Source organism: Calypte anna, chromosome 3 (genome assembly GCF_003957555.1).
Source record: "Calypte anna isolate BGI_N300 chromosome 3, bCalAnn1_v1.p, whole genome shotgun sequence".
Lineage (NCBI taxonomy): Eukaryota > Metazoa > Chordata > Aves > Apodiformes > Trochilidae > Calypte > Calypte anna.
Genome location: NC_044246.1, coordinates 37,556,353 through 37,579,963, shown reverse-complemented (window position 1 = coordinate 37,579,963; position 23,611 = coordinate 37,556,353). Strand labels below are relative to the sequence as shown.

The 23,611-nt window shown below is 40.0% G+C and overlaps 1 protein-coding gene across 1 annotated transcript in view; it reads left to right on the top strand.

Annotated features, from left to right (window-relative positions):
• ABHD12 (abhydrolase domain containing 12) overlaps positions 1-23,611 on the top strand; it is a 43,018-nt gene that overhangs the window by 3,975 nt on the left and 15,432 nt on the right. The window contains exons 2-4 of the mRNA XM_030447745.1: positions 17,347-17,471; positions 20,525-20,630; positions 22,933-23,052. Of these exons, the coding sequence (XP_030303605.1) occupies positions 17,347-17,471; positions 20,525-20,630; positions 22,933-23,052 (351 nt within the window). The remainder of the gene's footprint in view (positions 1-17,346; positions 17,472-20,524; positions 20,631-22,932; positions 23,053-23,611) is intronic.

Genomic DNA, 23,611 nt, shown 5'->3' with positions numbered 1-23,611 from the left:
TGTGTGAATGGCTGTTCCTTTAAGATTGGTATTACTATGTGTTTTCCATCTGACAGTGTTTAAGTGCTAGATGCTTGTTAAGGTGGTATTGTGTTTTGACTTAGTTGTTCAGACTTATTTTTGTGATCAATGTCTCTGTTCTGAGGAGATGGATCTATATCTTAAATATAGAAAACCTTTATGTAGGAGCACAGAAAACAGAAAAAATCAAGGGAGCCTAATACTGGCATTGATACCACAGCAAATTCTCATATCTCATTTCTTCTGAACCCTGCTCATGGTGGCAAAGTCACATGTATATTGCCCTTCACTTCTGTGACCTAGTCCTTATCTGTGCCTCATTAATCCCAATCAGACTATAGGACTGAGCTATGAATTTTGCCATTCCCTGTTCTCTTATAAATATTTATTTGCTGCAAATGTTAAAACATGTTTCTGTCTCTCTTCATGCAGTGAAGAGCTCTGAATCCCATGAGTGCAAGCTGTATATCCTGACACTTTTGTCTTCTGCACTTCTGGAGATGTCTGCTGTCCCTCAGGCTGACTTTTCAGTTCTCAGCTGTCTTCACTCCTAGTGACCCACTGTTCCTGGCACAGGTCCTTGCAAGGTGCATTTTTGACACCCTTCCACTGGCTGTCCAGCCTGTGTATCCCCCAAGCTAGATTTTTTTTTCTGTTTGCATGTGTATTTTACAATTTGGTATAATTTCAGTTGCATTGTAGTGTGTGTTTGCTACCTCATTTGCTGTGGGCAGCTTTCTCAGTGCTTTTCTTTCCTGGGTATTTTATGAAAATGAAAATACAGTGAGGTGATGGAGACAAGAGGCTGTAGCTTTTTGCTGGTATCTTTCCCTGTGATGCAGCTGAATTTTGCTGGAATGGTGAGTGTGCCTGGGCCTGTGAAACACAGTGTGTGGTGTGTATGATCCTGCCCCTCCAGCTGAAGTGCTCAATGCCTTCCTGTGTCACTTTGGATTTAAGCTGCCTATCCTCCTGACAGAAACTATGGCCATCTCTACTCTACATCTATGGCCTTCCTCCCCCTCCCTTTTAACTCCAGGCCTATCCTCTTTTTTCCTGGTCTTACTTTGTCTAGAAGCATTTGCAGTCTTTTTATTATTCCAGTCTGGTCATTGTAATAGAGATAAGTTTTTTAATTGTTTTCCTCAGTCTTCCTTAAGATTTTTTTTTCCCCAAAGTGAGTTTTGTGATATTGTATCTCTTATTTGCTGTCTTCAGGTTAAACCAGTTACATGTTGGTGCTCTTCAGGGAGCAGGGGTGCTGCTTGTATAGCGACATTTCATCAATCATGCAACTTTTTCTCTATTTCCACCTTTCTACTGGGTAGCTGCTACTATTTAAGTTGTTGTTGATAGTTTTTCAGCAAAGATCACAAAGGAGCTGTGAAATGTTTTCCAGTCTCTTATCACAGAATGGTTTGATCATCTAGTTGACTCTCCCTGCCATGGGCAGAGACATCTTCTATCAGACCAGGTTGCTCAAAGCCCCATCCAACCTGGCCTTGAACACTTTTGGGGAGAGGGCATCCACAACCTCCTTGGGCAGTCTGTGCAAGTGTCTCAACACCCTCACAGTGAAGAATTTCTTCCTATCGTCTAACCTAAATCAGCCCTCTTCCACTTTAAAGATATCACTGCACTTGCTTTCTTCCACTGAGGAAGAAATAGGTTGAATCACAGTTCCTCATTTGTATAAAATATGTAAAAGCAGCTTGCTCTGTGTGTTGTGGTGTTTGGGTTTTTTTTTTTGGTTGTGGGTTTTTTCTTGTTGTTCTGTTACAATTTTCTTGAAGATGCACAGTAGTATTTTGCTCAGATGTGTCAAAAATGGGATTGTGTGATTACTTCCATACGTAGGTCTCTCTCTTTTTTTAATGAATGGGAACTCAGTGTTCCCATCCTATCTAAATCCTGCTTTGTCTCATGCATTGTTAGGCACTTTGGCAGCTTATGGCTAAGTGAGTGCCTCTGAATTGCTCCCAAGTTATGCAGTTTGGAGCATTAAGTGTTTGGTCTCTGCATCATCTTTCCAATTTGCTCACATTTTGCAGCCATTATAATTCTCTTTGCACTCGTCTTCTCCTCCTTCTTTCTCAAAGCCATATAATTAATTCAGCAAAAATAGCAAGACTCCCTGAAATGAGGAGAGTTATTAGTTTTATGAGTGTGATTGGTTTTTTAAGTTGGGTTTATTTTTTTTAGAACTGATTGATGTGTGCAGCTGTCATGTTGATGTGTAGCTGAAAGTTTGGTGCCTCAGTGTGTTACTGCTAAAGCCTATCTTCTTTCACCATGTTCATCACAGAGTTTGGTTTTTTATGTGTTAAATAGGTGTGGTTTACACTCTGTGGCATCCCTTGAGGCTCTTAGCATCCTCCTGCAGGCCTGTCTATATGGTCTAAAATGTCTTTATGGGGATCCAACTTTCCCATGAGTCTCTGGTTTTTTGGTAGTAGACCACAGCATTTTTCTGCTGCATCTGCTGTGTTATGTCAACCTACAGTCTCATAGTCTATGAAAAGTTTTCTCAAGTCCCGATGTTTCTGATGGAGAACTCTGCTTGAGCAGGCTTGCATCAGACTGAAGACAGTTTGCCCTCTAGTTATGACTGAGTTTTGCCTTAATCTCCTTAAGCTCCCTCTTTCATTGAGGTGTACCATACTTCTGATACCATGCGTGCCTCTGGGTTCAGTTGATCTGCTTTGATGGCTTATGCCTGAATTAGTAATTACTGCAGTGTTATTAATTGCTACTACTTTGTAATTCTCGTGAAGTAATTTTCTGCTTTGCAGATAGGAACTGCAGACATCTGCTTGTTTCAGTGTATCTTAAGTTCCCAATAAATGAGTGGTTCTGGCTAACTCCTAAGACCCAGAGAACTTTTTAATCACCTCTGGAATGAGGTCTTCTCAGTTTTGTCACACTCTTTTCTTCTCCACTGGCTTCCTTTGGGCATACCAGTGAGTATAATCATGGGCTGGGTTGCAGTCCAGGTTGTGATGCTGCATTATAGGATGACCAGCGAAACTCAACTTCTAACATCAGCACAAGTTCTAGGTTATTTTACCTGCTTTTCCCTTTAGATAACCTTTTTTCCTCCAGTATGTTTCCTCTGATATCCCCATGTCTATTTCCAGGCTGTTTTTGTTTAGGCAGTGAATCAATGGTCTACTTATGACAAGCTAATTTTTGAGGATGACTTGCTTTTGTGCTATAAATGGCAAGTAGCTTCTCAGCCAGCAACCTAGTTCTCTGCAAATGCAGTCTCAGGTCAACACAGCAAGTCTGTAGATTTTTCTCCAGGATTCAATATATATGCTTTTTTTTTTTTTTTTTTTTTTTGTGAAAACAGTGTTGTGTTGTTTTCATGAAAACTAACTGTGGTAGTATTATTTCCTCTCCAGGATCCACTGCTGTGGTATGTGCAAGAGGCTTGGCATATCCAAGCAGGACTTCTGCAGAAGTCATGCATGCTGAGTCCAGTGTCCTTGGAAAGTCATTGTGATATTCTCTTAGGAGGCTTTACCTAAGTTTCTTTATCCTTCCAGACTTGAAGGGCAGTTCAGATTATTTTGATAATCATGCCAGGATGTGAAATTAACAAATCAGCTTTTACAAGAATTCCCCTGCAAAACTCTGGGATTTGGAAACTCCATGGGTAGCTGCACTGTATGTAAGTGCTGGGTTGGTGGTGGTACAGTAGCAGACAGCTTCTGACATCAAGGAGTGATTGTAAGCAGGGGAGATTCTGTAAGGTTGTAATGTGAGAGTGCTATGTTAATGTAGCTGTGACTGAATCAGTACCACAAGAAGATTAAAAGAAAGTCCTTCTGGTGTATTAAAAGGTAACAGGAGACCTAGGAGCCATTAGCCTGAGATGGAGCCTGTACCATTATAATGGTAAGAGATAATTTGCAATTCAGTGGAAGAAGATTTAGCAGGTAAATATATATACACTAATGAAAACAGATCTGCCCTGTGGAAGAGAGGTTTAAGTGTAAAATGTGACAGGTTTGTCAAGATCACTGCTGGCTGATGAAAGCATCAGTGGGAGAGTTGTTTCTCCAAACCATTTGATTTAGTACTGTAGTTTATTTTACTAAAAGGATTTGCTAATGTAGAGCATGTTACCTGTGTTGAAAAGTGGATCAGTGGAGACAGGAACAACTGGGGATTTACCTTGGGATTGATGCTTGGGCTCTAGGGTGCATGATTTTTTATATCAGCCATCCCAACAATAAGAACATTACTGTTGGTAAAACTGGGAGGAAGAGAGAATTGATGAGGGCTGATGAGTAGGGCAGTTGACAGTGTGGTGCAGGCAGCCGGTGAAATAGTGAAAAAGTCACCAGAACACAGGTTAAATGTAGCTGTCCCTAAGGCAGAAAGAAGGGTGGAGAAATGTGCAGAAGTTTTAACAAGTTGCTCCAGGTAGACTCCTCTACAAGCTGTGATGTGTCCTTTTGTACAGGTATGGCACAAGTATTGCCTGTCCAGAAGTAAGGCTGTCCAGTGATAAAGGCTTTGCACTTTTGGCTTGCTGGAACACACCTCTTTTTTCAAAGCAGTAATTGTTGATAAAACAGTACAATACTGAGCTTCAGAAATCTGCCTTTTCCTTATTGAACACAAGTTAAATTTGCAAGCAGAATTCTTCTAATTTTAGACTCTGTTAAGTGCCTTGATCATTTATTATTGAACTGAGCTAACAAGGAGGGGTGTCTGTGTTTACTTTTTGAATCAGGAGTGTTTGTTTAACACAGTTTTATGTTAACAATAGTAATTTAGGAGTGGTAGAGCAGTGAAAAAGAGATTGCTAGACTAGAAAGTTAGCTTTTAAAACACAAACACTTGAGATATTTGAGGTAAGTCCCACAGCTGCCCTCTCCTTGTTTGAAACAATCTGTCAAACCAGAGAAAGAAAATCTTAGAAGTCACAAAAGCAACAGAAAAACCCCAGGCATAGACAGTTGTGTTCTAAATTTAGCAAACAGATGAAGCAAAACTTCCAGTGGAAGGGGTATAAGATCAATTAGTGGAAGTAGTTCAATCTTTGTGGAGTCTATTTTAAATATAAAAATCCTTCCCCTGCTAGACTGGCCAGTTTTACTTATTTTTCAGTAAATGTCCGTATCTGAATTGATACTGAATCTCTTTAAGTACAGATAACAGAATATAGAATTTCTCTATATTCTAACACCTTCTAAGCCCAGAATTTTCCTCTCATATCATGCTCAGCAAGAGATAGTGGTGTTCTTAGATTACCTCCCTCTTGTGTTTTAGTAGGAGTGACATGTGAATGTTGCAAAGATGAAAGCAGGACAGATTAATCTTCCTGGCTGTATGCAAAATAGCCTCCTCTTCAAGGTATCTCGGAGGCTTACAGTGATTCTGTATCTGTTCATAGAACTGTTCTGTGACTGTGGCTGTTGTTTTATGGATATGCACCGTTTTTTAAGCCTCCCTTTTTTAAACAGGTCACAATTACAGAGAGCACTCTGACTGCCAGCTAAATCTAACTGTGCTCAGCTGACAGTCAGCATATGTAATGTTTTGGCATTGCTTAATGTTCTTGTTTGCTTGTATGCTTCTAGCAGGGAACTGTTGGTTCATTGTAATCAAACTGTATTACTAATGATGTGTTCTGCATCTAAAAGATGCCAGTATCACTCCTAACACAAAAGCATTTTTTTTTCTTCAGGCTTCCAAGGAGAAGTGGCTTCTGATCTCTTCCAGCAAAAGCAGAGCTCTCAAAGTTAGATAAATACAAGATTAATATCTTCATGCATTAAAAAGGAATACAGTACGCAAATGAGACTTTTACTCAGGTGGTTTAAAGGAGAGCCAGAGCTACAGAGCTTGCCAGTAGTGGTAATTCTCAAGCTGTGTGGCTGGTGGCTGTCTCACAAGAACTATTGTGTGAAAACAAGTTCCTATGTTTGCAAAGTTGTGCAGCTTGGAAATATGGACCTGTTTATACATGTGTATCTATAGGAGCAAAGTTTAAATCTATGTATTCCTGTTGTTACTGCAAGGGTAACACACTCATGCAAGTCTGGCAGATTTACAATATGTTAACAAGTTTTAGGTGGTGGTAGGGGAACTGGCTTGGCCATACTGTATGCTTTTTCCACTATGGCAAGTGGCTTTATGTACAACAGCAGTTAGGAGCTAGAGTGGAGTATTACATGTCTAAATTGGTTCTGGTTTTGAATATTTGCTTGTGAACCCCAACACTTCTGCCTGTGAAAGAGGGTTTGGTAGAGGAAAATGAGCTTCAGTTGAAGAGAATGCTGTGCATTGAGAAATGCTTCAGTAAAAATCCAGCTTGACTGGTCTCAAGATCCTGTTTTTCACTTGGGGTCCTGTTTCTGTCTTTATGTGTTTCTGTTCTGTTTTTTTCCTCTTTCATTTGCAGACAGCTTTGTGTTGCACAGCTCATGGACTAGCGAGAGGGCTGTGCTTTTAATATAAACCAGCTGTCAGCTGTGAAATGAGTGGAAAACTTGAGAATTCAGTAAACACTGTGGACGGAGTGTACTTGCACCACAGTAGTATCTCAATGCCAAGCTCGACTAAAATCTAATGTGGGTGACTTCGGATTTGATTAGTGTCAGCAGGATTACTAGGGAGCTTTGGAGAAGGCAGATCCTTAGAATTTAAACAAATGGTTCATACTTGAGAGGTTCTGACACTAGCAAAATGCTGCAGAAGATGCATTCAAGGCAAGTCAACAATCTTAAAACCCTAATTCCCAAGCCTGCTTTTCTGTCCCAAAAGTCAAGTTATTCAGTTGCCTAGGGTATAATTATTCATTGTTTGCTACATGCTTAAAATAACAGAAGCATCTGCTGCTTTCTTCTTCAAGAACAGTTTTCAGGTTAATCTGGTCATGCACAATTTGCAGTAATGATAATACCTTTTTAGATAAGAATTGAGAAGTAACATAGCTGTTGCTGAAGCTATGCTTTTATTATATGTTTTAAATAAATTGGTGCTATATTGGTGGATGTTCAACTTGTTCTTGAGCCCTAGGTTGTAATACATATGTAGATTTCACACAATTAAAATGTAAGTTATTAGGACTAATGTTCCAAACTTTTGTCCTTCAGAGGACAGTGGTTTAATTAGACATGCATTGTTGTTACTGCCTTTCAGGGGTGGTCAGCTCAGATGGTGGTTGTGAACAGGAGACCCTAAGGCACAGGCATTGAGAAGGGACAGGGTGCTTGAAGGGAAGAAGTTAGGTGTAGCTCCCATGTCCCTGTGGGGTGTATAAATAGGGTGTGTAAATGCTTGTGTGAGCCTTTCCCTACCTTGCTTTATTTGCTTTGCTTTTTGAAAGCATATTTCATTGCCAAAGAGCCATACATTACCTGCAGGTTGCTCCATCATTTCTGTTCATTAACATTGTACATTGTGCCTTTCTCTCACTTTATGGAACTAATTTTTTCCCTTCTGAACTGTGAGTCCCTGTATGAGCATCTCATGCATTTCATTGCTGTTGACTGCCTGATCAACAGTGTCTTCTTTTCCCCATTTTACTATGGTTGCAGTCTTGATTCTTGCAGGTCCTACCCAAGATCTTTCACTATTTCACAGGCTGAAATATAGTTATTAAGGTCTCAATAGCTGGAACTTGCTGGCCCTTTCTGAAAAACACAGTTCTTTGAGGTGCTTTCCTTTACTTTGCAGTTGTATTTCTTGAAGGGACAGACCTGAGTTCTTGTAAATGACTAGCTAAATTACTTCCTTCTTGTTCTATATTGTCTCAAGATAGTGTTTCATCACTTCATATTGATCAGAAGGAGGCAGAGAAGCAGTCTAAGTGAGAGTTTGGGCTGTAAGAGAGGAGCCAGATAATAAAGTGGTAGACCGGGGGAGTTTGAAAGCTTGAAATTTCAAAACTCATTGGCATTCTGATAGTTGGAACAAAACTGCATGAAGCTTTTACCCCAACCAAAAAGTGATGCCCCCCAGGCAACTGCTTGTTTTGGAGTGGAAATGGCTTAAGGAAGCCTCAGGGAAGAGTTAGGGAATAGACAGTTTGTAATGAAGGGAGGGAAAGGACATTGCTGAGAAGGAATGTTGTTTTGCCCGTTGAGGATGGTAATGAAACTTGGACACCAGAGTGCAAAGAGTAGACATGTTTTACTGGTAATAACTGAATAATACAAGTAAATAAGAAAAATACAGAACAAAGTACCTAAAGCAGACAGAAAATATGCAGGGTAATGTATCAAATCTTTACTGCATAAGAGAAAGGATAGTGATTGAGAGAGACATCACCACGTGCATACATTAGTATCATCCAGATCAGCAGTTGCTTGGGGAGCCCCAGTTGCAGTGAGGATTTGGAAAGCCCTTTCCAGCAAGTGGGAAAATCCTACATGGTGCACCCATCCGTAGGTGAGGCATCCAAAGTCTCACTGCAAGGGGGTCCAGCCTTCTATATTAAACAACCTGGAAGTCAGGATGACTTTGCATATTACACTATGCAAAACATCTGGTTCATCTCCTGACTAATCATGACCAGGACTGGGCCAGAGTCCAGGGTGTGGTTGGCAGGGTTTTCTCTAACATCCTCTCCTGAAGCATCAAGATACTTATTTTTGATAAATTGTTTTTAATGATTAATACAAGTATACAATATCAATTATATTTTGTATACAAGGACACAAGCTCAATTATTATTTGCTATTTCCCTACAAGGCAGCCCTGGCCTGGGCCTGTTGTCCACACCTCAGCACTACTGTATAAGGACAGGATTAATCTATAGGTCATCTCTGGTTTGGGCCTACTGTCCAAGCCTTAGAACTACAAATGTGTCTAAGATAACAGTTACACAGTCTCTGTAAGATGATGCCACTGCCAAAAGAAAAGGTCTTGGAGGCTCATTCTTTAGACAGGTGTTTCCACCATAACTGCTAAACCATCTCTACAAAGCGATCACTTTGAAAAGCTAATTTTATATGTGTTTGCATGTATCTGCGGTGATGTGGATACAGGTTCAGGTCTTTCCTGTGACTGATTTCTTTTGTGGACACATTAACATTCACAAACTTCAGGCTGCATGGGTGTGCAAGTGAATGGAAAGTGGGTTAAATTGCATAGTTTACCCATCTAGAGTCTGACTGATAGGTGTTGTAGGGGAATTGTTTTAAAGATGATAGAAATTCAGGAGGCCTAATGGAAGGCAGCATCAGTAGGAATTTGACTGATGTTACATGGGACATTATTAATGAAAATAAGGGGTGGAATGCTGAAAGTGCTGGTTAGCGTATAGACAAAATATTCAGGTTCTGTTTGCTGACATGCAGTACTTTTCTGGAGCTGTGCTTGCAGCTTTCTCTGTCTTTCTGTGATAGTGCTATGAACAGAGAAATAAGCTAGTGCTTATAAAAGCTTTCTGCTGTGCTTTAGAAATGCAGCGTAGTATTCAGAAAAAAAAAAGCATGAAAGCATTTGTTGCTACAATAGCAGCAAAGAAAAAATACATTTCAGTAGTTGGCAGTAGTTTTTCTATGGTTAGAATAGTTTGAATTTCCTGCCAAATGCTGACTCAAGAGGTTTTATGGGTCTACTGACATTTCCGTGACAATATTGAGCTTTTGTTGGGACACCTTCACTTTCCAACACTGGTGGTGTATCTGTTTAAAGAAATAAGCTGTCATATACTGTGAGGGACCTGAAGGTGGAGCCTGCATGTTTGAAAAAAAATTCTCAAAAAAACTGAGCTTGTCTTTCTTTTCTGTTTTTGTGGGGGTTTTAGGTTTGTTTTATTTTTTTTATGAAAACTGGTAGGTTTTAAATTAGTTGCCTTTCTGCTGCTGAAAAAGCCCATTTTTCCTGCTATACGTGTCTTTTAAAAGAACATCACAACTTCTTCACTTCTGGGTAGAAACTACGTAGGCTGGTGGGAACTGTGGGGTGAAGTAGCTTTTCCTGGACTGGATCTCTGCCAGTGAAGACTTGAATGCAATGCTCCATCCTAGCTTTTTATTTAAGAAGGTGTACTTAGTATTTTAATTGCCCCCACCCCTCCTACTTTCTCACTGGTGTAAATAGAGCTATTTAGTAGCTTAGCTGGATTTTGAGATTTGAATAGTTTTTTCTATCTCTACCTACTGTGTAGATCTTTACTCAGCCTTTGGAGTACATTGGTACCCTTCTCTTTTCCTGGGAAAAAATCACTGTTCAGTGGCAAGTCACCTGGTCTAACCTGTGTGAACTTTATTCCATGTGTCCCTTCTCTGCACTGTCAGACGTTCATGAAGCGTGGGCTGTTGCACTTTGCCAGCAGTCAGTGGGAGGAATTAAGCTGACAGCTATTTCAGGTGGTGTCCTTTGTAGGGTGGGGCAATGGAATGGGTGACTTCTGGGTATCTCTTATAACCTCTTCACTGTTCAGGTATCCATGACATGACTGAAATGTTGTAAGCATCTGATTTTGCATGCTTAAGTTGAAGAACATTTTAGATGCTACAGTGATGAAAGCCAGAGGATCAAGTATGAATTAGGCTGTTGGATCTTCTGTGATGGCACAGAATGGAAATTTACTTTGAATTAATTCACTGATATTTCCAAGTAACAGATCTAACATTTCTTGCTGTTAATGCTTGCTTTTGTGTGCAGATGGATATATACATGAAATATAGTAGCTGTCAAAGAACACATAGATGCCCAGACTTTTCTGTCTCATCCCTGTAGCTGAAAGATCAGATTGTCTATTGCAACATCAAAAAGTAAACTGTGTCCTTCACAGACATGGAGAGTGTCTGTGACATGTCAGTAACAATTTATTCTGCAGCTGGATGCTTGAAAAATCGTTAAGTCCTTTGCCCTTGCAAAAACATGCTCTGCATGGGCCTTTACAATGTACTATCTTCATTCTTTTGTAGAAGTGCTGAAATGATGATGCTATTCTGCACTTCAGTTTTTGAGAAAGGGACTAGAACATTCAGTAAAAGCAAAGGTTCGCTATTTTATGGAACTTTTTGTAGGAGATGCTAAAAGAATCTGGTAGACATGATTTTCTTCTTTTTTTCCAGATCTTTCCAAGAGCAAAGACTTTTAGGAATTGGTTGGAAGTATAAGTCTGCAGATATCCATGCAGTTTTATGTCAGTGATTTTTGGGAGCTCTTTTATGAAACAAGCTTGGAAAAACTTTACATTTGTGTCTTGTTTTGAGAACCGTGGTTTATGATTTTTTTTTTTAGGTAACTGCTAAATCCCTGGGATTGGAAGATGAGTTTGGGGCTTATGTGTTTTCCTTTTGAATTGCTTTGCAGTGAGCTGATCCCGTTAAAAAGGATCCTAATGCCAAAGGGGAGGAAACAGTCACTCTGATTATAAGAGTTCTGGCAGGTATTGCTATGTTCCCACTGGTTTTTATGAATTTGGGGAAAGATCCCTTTTTGAGATTGGATGAATTTTCTCTAATTTAATATCCCTGCTCTCTGTACCATGAAGCAGAAATAAGGCCTGACTGCAGACTTTTTCATTGAGGGGATTTCTGCATAGCTGGGCTCGAAAGAAAAGAATCATGTGGTTGGCTTTTTGCCAATACAGCTTCCTCCACTGTGAACAGAAGCCAGGAAGGGACAAACCCTTTGACATGACCATCTTTTCAGTTTGCATTTGGTTGCAGGTAAGGCAGGTTTTGCAGCAAACCAGACGAGAAAAAGATACCCCCCCCTGCCTGTGACCTCCCATTTAGGAGCTAAGATGCTCTGAGTGGGTTTTCACACAGTTGGAAGGTTTATAGGTTGGTTTTTTTTCCTTTTTTTTTTTTTTCCTTTTTTTTTTTTTTTCTGGCAGGGAACAAGTAAAATAAAATATTAATCAGCTTGGGTGGCTCCGATAGCCTGTGTGGAGGGAGGAGAAAGATAGGGTGATTGGGTGACCCTTTCACCCTTCAGGACCTGTAAGAAGGATAGCCCTGTGCAATGCCACTATCCAGACATTCCTGTAGGAAGGGAAAATGAATGCTCTTCCAGATTCTTCTTGGGCTGGAAACCACCTTTTGCTTAAAGAAAGGCTAGCAAGGAAGGCTGGAAGGCTTGCTAGTGACATGATGTGTGGGCTGTCCTGCGCTGTGTGTGACTGCTGGGTGCCTGACGTGGTCTCAGTTGCAGTTTCCAGGTTGTAGAATATGTCATTTTGGGTACAGCTTGGTTTATTTGAATTACCTCCAGTCCTTTAAACTCCCTCCGACCCTCAGTTTTTTGCCTATGTCTTCATCCATATGCTGGTTTTGGTAAAAGTGATAAAACTCATGGCTTGAGATAAAGACAGTTTAATAGGTTAAACAAAAGCTGTATGAACAAGGTAAGCAAATAAGAAATTAGTTCACAACTTCCCATAAGCAGGCAGGTGTTCAACCATTTCCAGGAAATCCAGGCTCCATCACACCCAATGTTTACTTGGGAGGATGAAGCCTGTCACTAGTACAACCTTCCCTTCCTTTTTCTTCCCCCAGTTTTATGAGCATGACATCAAATGCTGTGGAATGTCCCTTTGGTCAGTCAGGGTCAGCTGTCCTGGCTGTGTCCCTGCCCAACTTTTTGTGCACCCAAGCCTGCTTGCTGGTGGGGTACTGTGAGAGAGAGAAAAGTCCTTGACCCTCTGTAAGCACTGCTCAGTGCTAACAAAAACATCCTTGTGTTATCTGCACCGTTTTCAGCACAAATCCAAAACATGTAGCCCATACTAGCTACTATGAAAAAAATTAACTTCATCCCAGCAAAACCCATACCAGTCTACCTCCTGATTGTTGTGCTCTTGATCCTTGTCTTTGGTGATGAATGTATGGACTAAAAAAAAAAACGTTTTTTCTTAGAAAAGTAGGGCAATGTGCTCTTCTTATGATGTTACTTATTTCTTTCTCTAGCACTTTCAAAGTCACTTAAATCACCTGTTAATCAGGAGGTACCTTGCGTGACCAAGAATAAAAATGCTTTTGTCTCTCCATGTTCCATGCTCTGAATTCCTGCTAGGAAAGGATTGCTAGGTGTGGTTTGAGCAGCTGTTGATATGAAGGACACCAAAGCAAGCCAGAAAACAGCATTGACTAAACAAACATAGTCTCATACAGGAGTGTCTGTGAGCATTTTGTTTTACCATTGCCTGTCCTAGATGACAAAGGCCACGGGCCATGCATGTGTGTGTCTGTATATCTTTTTGGGGAGTGCAAGCCCAGTGCGTGTGTGTGTGTGTTTCTGATAAATTTTGTTCTTGCTTGACTGCAGGCCTGATGTTATCAGTCTCTTGTTTCGCCCTTGACCTGCCCTTTTTCACCCTTGTAGCACAGCTGATAAGGGGGTCCTAATGGAAACTCCTGTGGTGTCCTACTGTTGCAGAAGTGATTCAGGTACTCTGCAGGGGACATGATTTTTATCAGAATCTGCATGCAGAACATGCCACAGTAATATGGTTATTTGACACTCTCTGGAGTTTGTTGGAAAGGAGGAAGAAACACAAGTCTTGTTATTTGAAAGATGCCCATAGGAATTTTGTTTGTCTCAGCTGCTCTTTGCAGATACACAGTGATTGTGGACCAGGGGCTTAAACCCCTGCTGTGTGTCAGTACTTAAATGCTAGTTTGGTTGTTGTTTTCTATTGCGAGATGAAGGAAGTTATTGTCTGCAGTTCCCTTACTGTTGGTAAAGATAGCACATTCAGGAGAAGCTGTCATTCAGGAGAAGCACATTCATAAGCACATTCAGGAGAGCAGCATCTGCATCTTCTCATCAACTCTTATTATCTGCCCACATGCAAAATATGCTTGTTATGAGTGAATACAGGACCTTCGTCCACGGTAAATTACCTGGAAAATTTTCCAAGTTTGATGTCACACTGGCAGAAAAGACTTTCTTCTTCCAGATTTAAGTGTCTGGGAAGTAAATATATTTTTCATATCTACCTTGGAAACCTCTGTGAAGCAAAAGCTACTTCAGATTTTGCCTTCACTTGGACGGAACCTAGAAGTTGAGCACAAGCCTTTGGTGAATGAAGAGAGAAGATGTGATGTCAGTGGAGATTTAAAAAAATTTTTTGGGGGGGTGACTTTGGGCTGATGTGTTTGTTTTACTGGACACTACTTTTATTGTTCCCATAATCTGCTTATGATACCCTCCACTGTCATCAATTTGCAGCTGTGTATTTTCTAAGTCACATTTATTTTACAATGAAGACTGATGTGAGTTTCTGGGTGGAAAGTGTATGTTCCTGCTGCTTTTGCTTGAGCACACCCAAAGCTCCCTGTGCAGGGCATTTCCTATATTTATTTATAGTTTTCCTGCAGAGCAAGAGCAGTTTTATTTATCTCAAGTGCTCACTAAAGACTTATCTGATAATTTTGCAGTGTCAGTATTTTGACATGTTGTCTTGGGTTTATCAGGAGAAGCGAAGCTGTTTGTTGATGAGTAGAGGCTTTGCCCTGGTTGCATTTTAAGTAGACATCTCCCTGGAGATGATGTGTAAACATCACATTGCTGATTAGCATTTGGTGTGGGGTACCAGAGAAAAGGATGAGATGTCTCTAAAAAAGAGAAAATAAAACCATTCCTGAGCTCTAACAGCATTGCTTGAACAATGTCTTCTTCAGCATTTCCTGGTTCCAGCTCATGGTTTGGTCATGCTACATGCTTTTGTAACCCTGACATCTGAAGAGCCTGTATTTTGATATGCTCTGGTTGTGCCTGGAGGATTTCAGATCTGACTCTGTTACCTTTCTAAGACTCTGTTACCTTTCTAAACAAGTGGAGGTTTTCGGTAGAATTGAAATCCATGTGTATGTGGAAGTTTCCCAGGAGAGCTCTGTTTGGCTGCAGCAGGATCTGGGCCCTAGGTGGGACAGCTTGCTGGAAAGCCCTGTTGTGCTTGGTAGCTCACCTGGGTTACCCTTCTCAGTGGGAGGGTGGTGATGGCAGAGTCACCTCTCACATGTGAGGCAAAAGGAAACTGCAAGGTTGTGTTAACTATGAGCAACCAGTCAAATGAGACCAAAAAAAATGTAACAAAAGGACAGATTTTTGCCATTGAAGAGAACTAAATTACACCCTTATTGTTCAGCAACTACATGTCTGCTACCCTTCGGTAATCTCTCCTCCCCTTTTCTCCCATAAATCTTTTTCAGCAATGGAATTAGGCAGTAAGTGCTAACATGGGGATGGTTGTGGAGAGCTGATTTTAATTAGAGAGTAAAGAGCTGTGGTCAGTTGCAGTCAGTCCAAGCAAGATGTTATATGGGTTTTTTTCCTCAGAATTGTTAGGTTTGTGTGTGTATTTAGGGACTGGAATATCACAGAATTGCAGAATTGGCACAGTTGGAAAAGATCTCTAAGATCACTATGTCCAACTGTAAATATCCCCACACACACACAATAATATATGTATATCAATATCTGTATCACCAACAAGAGCATGTCCTGAAGTGCCTCATCTACATGGTTTTTAAATACTTCCAGGGGTGGTGATTCTGCCACCTCTGTGGACAGCGCATTCTGATGCCTAATTACTCTCTTAGTAAAGAAATCACTCCTCACATCTAGTCTAAACCTCTCGTGGTGCATCTTCAGGCCATTTCTTCTAGTCAAATCATTGTTCACTGGACAGAAGAGGTCAGCACCCACCTCCCTACAATCTCCTTGCAGGTAGTTGAAAGAGAGAAATGAGGTCTCTCGATCTCATCTCAGCCTCCTCTTCTCCAAACTAAACACTCCCAATTTCCTCAGCCTTTCCTTGCAGGGCTGGTTCTCCAGACACTCCATCACCTTGGTTGCCCCTCTTTTAACTTGCTTCAGCACCTCAATGTCTTTCTTGTAGTGAAGGGCCCAGCACTGAACACAGTACTCGAGGTATGGTATCACCCATGCTGAGTACATGGGCACAATCACTTCCCTTCTTATTTTTTACTGTGCTGAAAAATTATTTCTGAGAGACCTGACTTTAGTCTAGGGCTACAAAAGCTGTTGGGATCTTGAGGATTTTGGAGTATGATGAAAATAGTTCCATCCCAGTTCTGTTTTGACACTCATCTCTTGTAGAAAGGCTTAAAAAAAGGTTTTCAGATACTCTATTTGATAATTTCAACTAGCTGGCAGTGTTTGAACCCTCTTAATGCTAGTTTGGAGTGAATTTATTCTCTCAGCTCCTAAAATTGTCAAACAGATTAATAATTTTGTATCTCCTGGAAAAATTGATCTTTGATTTCAGCTGCCAGCAGTTCCTGATACCAAGAACTGGTTGTTCACTGGTGTGTAACGTTCCTGCTCATTACTTTCCTGTGGTGGAAAGTTGTGTTGCCTGAAGGGTTTACATGCATTTTGCTTCTTGACTGAAACAGTAGTTGAGGACCTCAGTATTTCTGCCCGTGAAAAGTTATTCAGACAGATCATCAGAAGTATGCCTTATGTATATATGCATACATATGTAAATACACACATGAGTGTTTAGGTGGTAATTATTCTGAGGCAATAAAGTGTATGTTCAGAAAAAAATCTTGACCGGCTGCTGTGTGATCCTTTGGTTGTTTTTTTGTTTGTTTGGGGGGTTTGTTTTGGTTTTGTTTCTTGTTTGTTTAATGGGGGGTTGGTGTTGTTTGTTTAGGAGTTTTTTTGTTGTACCTTTCTCTCAGAATACTTAGGAGAAAATAGAAAAAAGGTCTTGCTGATACTGTTCCAAACTCAGTCTAGACTCATAGAGAATGATGCTGTAGATTGGAAATTTCATAATGTTTTATAGCTTAGAAAGATTTGCAGATAAGATATTATCATGATGTTTCATAACTTTGAAAAATTTGCTCTCCAGGGTGTTGACAAGTATGTACCTTTTTGATTGGACAAGGTGGAATGTGTACTCCAGTCTGTACCTGAGATCATGTGAGATCTGAGATAATTTTATCAGTCTCATTACACATAGTTCCTCAAAATATGAAAATCTGACTCATAAAAAATCTTGCTGATACTGAATTAAACAGGAAGTGCAGTCAGACTGCTTTTTGGAGACAAACATACATGTTTCTAGGGGTCCTGAGGTGTATTAAATCATCGGAAAAAGCTCTTGTTACAAAGTGTTGTAAAACACAATCCATGGGGAGTTTCTGTTCCCTTTTTCTAGGCTGCATACCATCATCTGACAGTTTGGTCACTTCTGCTTCTCAAGCAATTTAGGCTACATAAATTGATGAAAGATTAGTTTTATTTAAATAGTGAATGACCAGGTTTTCAAATAAGCCAAGCACACCGATCTTTGTGAAAATTGCATAATAAAATTCCTGTTGTATTCAGATCTTTTTTTTTTCCCTCTTTTCTTTTACACAGGAGACATGGATTGTGGTTTCGATTGCGGAAGTTAATTATCTGGTTGCTGGGAGTGTACATAGCCATTCCATTTCTAGTAAAACTTTGCCCTGCTATTCAGGCAAAGCTGGTCTTCCTGAACTTTGGTAAGTGACTCAGTCTATTGGCATGGGTGAGGGGTGAAGGGGAATTATGTGTCTTTCATTTGCTTGCCTTCATTTTCCCCTTCCATGAGTACAGCTGGTGAAGCATATGAATTTTCAGAGGTTTTAAGTTCTTCTCACTGTCATTTGGATAACATGCTCCTAGTGGTCAACTAGTACTAGTGGTCTTTGTAGTATGTCTTTATATAAATATGGTGACCAAACTGAAGTTGACTTTGAGCCAAAAAGGTCTCCTTCAGGAAAATGGGGTAATGTCAAATGTGTTTTTCTGAAGGCTTCAACAGAGTTGCCTGAGTATACAGCAAGCAAGTGAAACTAAATCCAGTGAATTGTTTTCCAGGCATTGACGTTTGTAGCACCTTGGATTGTGGTTTCTGTGAAGTGTTCACAACTCTTGTGCCTTGATTGTCAAAACTGACAGCTAGGTAATGTGAATAATTGCAGGTTACTTCCATTTTCATCACCTTGCTTTTTCAGTGATGATCTTAATTTGCCCTTGCAGAGCTTCATTATGTCTCCCTGAAATTCCTACCTCTGTTCATTTCCAAATGACCCAAATAATTTTCCCATAACACTTTCTTGAATTAGTACTTGCACGACTATCTCTGCAACATTGTTCCTACTGCCTTATATAATGGCAGTCAGCTTTTTCTTGTGACAGTAGGCCCATGAAAAACTGTTTGCCATAATACAAAGTGCTTTATAACACAACATTGGCATGTTTGAGTAATTCTCTGCCAGAGAGAGACATTTCTCTTTCAGAGAAGTGGTGTAGGGTTTGTCCGGTTTTTCACCTTCTTGAATATAAATAACTACTCTTCAGACATCTTTTTCTCTTCCTTCTGTGTAGTTTGGGATTTGTTTCCAAAGCACTATCACAGAGTTTCAAGAGAAAGTGCTTCCATTTGTTTCTTGAGATAGCTAAAGATAAATTGATAGCAGCACTCCCGCTGTTAGCAACCAAACCAATGTCTGGATTTGTTCTTGTGGACAGACTTTGATTCTAGGTTATGAGATGCACGGGCATACAGGTGAAGATCTTGGGCTGGCTCCACTGGAAGTCTTCTGAAAAGTGAGATTTCTATAAATACAGACTAGCAATTTAGTGTATCGGTATGATTAACAAATCATGTGATTTTTGTCATGTGATGTGTTGCAAGTGGTACCAAATAGCTATAAAATACGTCACTAGCAAACCTCTTGATGTGCTGAGTCTTCATGTGATGTACACCTTTATGATTATGATGGCAATCTGTTTGTCTATGTGTGTAGAATAGGTGGACTATCCCAGTGATAAATGCCACACATAAAAATTGCCCATACTATATTTTTCTCTTGTTCTGAGGTAGATGCTTACCTAGTCCCCATTATTAACATTTAGTGTGTCATATCTTTTTGTAATATGAAATCTGGCAAGAAAGTCCTAACAGATTTGGCAAATGGGAAGATCAAGGCACAGAGAGGTTGATTGATTTTCCCAGAGCATTGTTAGAAGTGACCTGAGTGCCTGTCCAGACCTCAACTGCAGAACTTACCGTCCTCTTTGAGGATCCACCATGCTAGTGAGAGGGTCACCAAGTTCTGTGGTGACAGTGCAGTGACCCAACTGGTCTCTGCTGGTGTGCATGCTTTGTCTGGGACCCTTCCACATGCTTCTACATAAAAGCAAGCAGACTTGCACAGGTATACATTTGCAGTTTTAAGGGGCTGTATTTTTCAGGTTAATATTAGCTGTTGTCTGCCCTGGTTTCCATGTTTCTGGAATGTTTAGTAATTTTTTTTCTTTTTTCCTTTTTTTTTTTGGGGGTGTGTGTGGAGTAGGTGAAGTGAGATATGACTGTCACCATTCTCATTGCTTCTTTGTGTGTCAATAGCACAAAATTTTTGGTATGTTAATTGTTATGCCACTAACTTTTAAGGAGACAGACTTCCTGGTTCTGTTGAAGTGGAGCTCAAGTTTGTGGTTAAAGCCTGAATCACTGGGAAAACATAGTCCTTAAAACTGCTTGATGCTCTCAGTAGGTCTCTATAGCATCTCTCTTGGTATTGGGCGTGTCAGGGGCTGCTTGAAGAGGCCATATTGTATTGATAATGGAAAAGGAAGCATTTAGACTGAGCACATCCTCTCATTTAGCACATCACACAGTGTCCATGAGATTTTTCCAAGCAATGGAAAACTAAGTGCTAAAAATGTTTGATGTTTGACTTCCCTGATACTTCTCATATTTCAGTCATTGAATATACCAAGCAGTGAACAACTGTGTGTTGTGTAAGTTAGAGATCATAAAATACTTGAAAGGGTGAACTAAGGTGTAATGATTTTGTTTTCAGGGATGTCTTCCTGAGGAGATCAGGTTTCTGACTTAATATGATCTCTTTTAAATGCTGCGGTGTCTGTGAGATACGACAATAATTTGGTAGTCTTTGGAGTGTGGACTAATGAACTGCATGTCCTTCTCAAAGGCTCAGGAGGACAGCATTGTCTTGCAGGACAAGAGCAATGTGGTGTCTGCCACTATAATGCAGTATCTCTTTTAGGTTTTTTTATTATAGAGTTTGAAACCACTTGGCATCCTGAAACATTACAGCTCTGGGATCTGCTTTTTGTCCCGTCAATAACTTCCATTACAACTACAATGCAAACAGTAAGGGGTTTACCAAATCATCTAACTTACCCCACTGACCCCCGAGAAGTGACTGTCTTGTATCTAGGATATTTACAAAGCAGACTGTGCAGAGATAGTTAAATGTGTGCCACTGGAAACTTTTGTCTCCTCTACTTCTTAACTTTAGCCTGCTCCCTGTTGTGTTGATTGATTGTGCCTTCTTCCTTTGCTTGCTTTGATGTTCATATTTTAGTCACAGCTGTAGCCAGTTCATCCTTACACTCAAAACGAATAAGGTCTTCTCAGCACAGTGGACCAGTTTGTACAATTTTCCAGAGCAAAAAAAAAAGCAGTTTTTAAAGAAAATAAAGGTATAAAATGAAAGGTTTCATATTCTATCAGGCTTTTTTCCCTTTTTTTGTATTTCAGTGAGGGTCCCGTATTTCATTGACTTGAAAAGACCACAGGATCAAGGTTTAAACCACACCTGTAACTATTACCTGCAGCCAGAGGAGGATGTAACCATTGGAGTCTGGTAAGGAAGCTTGTTTTGTGCTGTGCATCTTTATCCTCCTTGTTCTTAGTGTTGTTTACCCAGTATTTTTGCTGTATGTACGACAACCATTGCCTGCTCTGATTTGTGGATATTTGTGTTTTCCTCTTCCAAGTGACCATGTTCATGATGAAAAGTATGCAAACCTCTGAAGTTTGTCTGAGCTCAGATTAGTAAAGCATGAAACACAACTGAGCGATCTGTGCATTCAGAGAAACTTAATAATTCAGAATTGCTACAAAGATCATGCCTCCATATCAGATGAGGCCCAAAGAGTTCTGTCATTTAACTGCTGTTCGTGTTTTGTTCTGCAAAATAAATGTGGAAGAAGATAGGAAAGCAGAATCAAAGTACTGAGTACGAGGAAGAATATTTTGTGCATAAAACATGTAATGTTTGGAGCGTGGGAGGGAACCCAACACGCAGTTTACTCTCTTGGCAGAACAAGTGACAGTGTCAGAGCTTGCTTTTCATTCCGTTCTCACAAAGATGATTTTCTGATCCCAGGCAAGGGCAATTAATTTTGGTTCCTTGCTACCCAGGATCAGCACAGATGACTGGTTCTCTGTGTGAAAAGGTCTTCTTTCAGTACTGCCTCAGTTATTACACCAGCTCAAACCAGCTTCTGCATCTTTTTCGTGATCACTTTCTATTGTATCTTAATGATAGAAATTTCAAAGCCACAGAAAAATTCCTGCTAGCTTTGAAGAAAAAGAAGTGTCTGCACTTTGAATTTAGATGCAAGAGCAGCAAACACCTGAAAAAAGCTCTAGACACCGTATGATGTATAGAAGGGAAAGAGTGCTGTTCCTTAATACAGCCAGTGATGTTAGATCTGTAGGATTTGGAGTTTTCAGTTACATATATGTAGTTTGTATGTGTCCTTTAGTGTGGTAGAGATTTTCTCTTTACTTGAGAGTATGTCACCTTTTGAATGGGACAGTGATAGCCTTCTACATAAAGATGGTTTCTTCTCTGTAAGTGAATTTTGCTGAAAGACATGTTTAGAAGCTGGAAGTGCAACCTTTCCAGGGTAGGCTGATAAATAGTTGTTTGTAACTTCAGTTAAAAAATAAATTCTACCTGTTAAGCTGTTAAAAAGTCTAAATTGCAGTATTAAAATTTTTGTTTCCCTTACAAGTGTGCTGTGTGTCTTTATTGAAACAGAACTTCCCATTTGTGCATGTCATATGCCTTGATACTTAGGAGATAGGTTTGGAGCCTTGCTTTAATGCCAGTGTAAGTTCTTGTGTCTGATACACTTATCCTATGTTGTTTGTGAGCTTGCACAAGTCTTGAGGCAGAACGGTTGGAGAAGCTGAGTCCTACAGTTACTGGGGGCTTTTTCCTCCTCAAGAGCTCAGTATCTGCTGGCTGTATGCATCATGCAAGTCGAGTTTTTACATTGTTTCCCCCATGTGTTGTTTTTTTTTTTTTCCTCTGAGCTTTATACCTGAGGGAAGGTGTAGTGAATGGAGTTTGTTTCTCCAAGGAGAAAGCCATCTAAATACTTAAGTTACTTCTGACAGTTGTAAGCTAGCTCCCTTGTCACCAATTTAAGATGGTTGTGGGCATGTACTTGCTTTCAGTGTTTGCCTTCTGGAGTATTTATCCAATGTAAATGCCTACCTACTCTTTGGTTTGTCATTCTTCTTTTTCTGTTCTACCAGTGTTGAATTACTTCTAACAGGCAGCCCATCTATATTACCTACAGAAGAACAGCTGTGAGCAGAAAATTCATGGGTTTTGTAAATTAGTTTTTCCAGCTAAAATATTACACCTTCAAGACTGAAAACAAAATACATTTTTTTCTCATCAGATTCTTAGTCCCAAATTTTCCTTGAATTTGTGATAGTCATATATGCCTCTTACTGAATTTCCGAAACCAAATTTCCTAGATTATTCTGAGTATCTGCTGACTTATCTGTGAATCTTGTTTGTGGTATATGTTAATTGAACTAATTAAATGCCATAAAAACTGAGGAATTGAGGTTCTTTTTCCACAACAGTGCAAAGTTCAGTAATTGTGCTTTGGGTATATCTGTGAAGTTTGTTGCCATGTAGAGCCCCAAGTTTTGAATGCTGTGGTGATGGAAGTGAAAATGTAGAAATATCCCTCGCCTCTGTCTTTTGAATTTGCCTTTTTATCAATTCATGATAGTTTTATGAAGAGTGTGTGTGAGTTCTGCAATCTTGAGTTAATGAATTGTTCAGAAAAACTCAAAATTCAAGTGGCAGACATCGAGTAGCAATAGAACAGTATAATTTTTCCTTCTCTATACAGGCACACAGTCCCAGCAGCCTTATGGAAGAATGCCCGAGGGAAGGACCAGTTGTGGTTTGAAGATGCTTTGGGTTCCAGCCATCCTGTCATCCTTTACTTGCATGGCAATGCTGGAACAAGGTGAGGCACAAACAGTGATGGCTTTGTTTTGTGCTGTTTTTTTGCCTTGCCACAGATTTAGCACCTTGAGAGGAAAGGTGGGGACAAACTTTTTAGTAGAGCCAGTAGCAAAAGGACAATAGGTAATGGTTTTAAACTAAAAGAGGGTAGGTTTAGGCAATGTATAAGAGAAATTTTTTACAATGAGGGTGGTGAAACGCTGGCAAAGGTTGCCCAGAGAGGTGGTAGATGCCTCATCCCTGGAAACATTCAAGGTCAGTTTAGATGGGGCTCTGATTTATTTGGAGATGTTTCTGTTTACTCTAGGGGGAATTGGACTAGGAGACCTTTAAAGGTACCTTCCTGTCGCAGTGAGAGTTTGATGCAAACAGATGCGAGACGGAGCCTAAGCCATTCTTTGATTCTACAGTTAAAACTGAAATTAAATCTAAAAGTGGCTTTACACTTCTGTCTTTTAAAAAGGAAGTGTGTATTAATAAATTATGCCTTTCCATGTATTGAATGTAGGAATATATGTATTGCAGTCCTCAGAGGTATCTGATGTAGTTTACCCTGTATC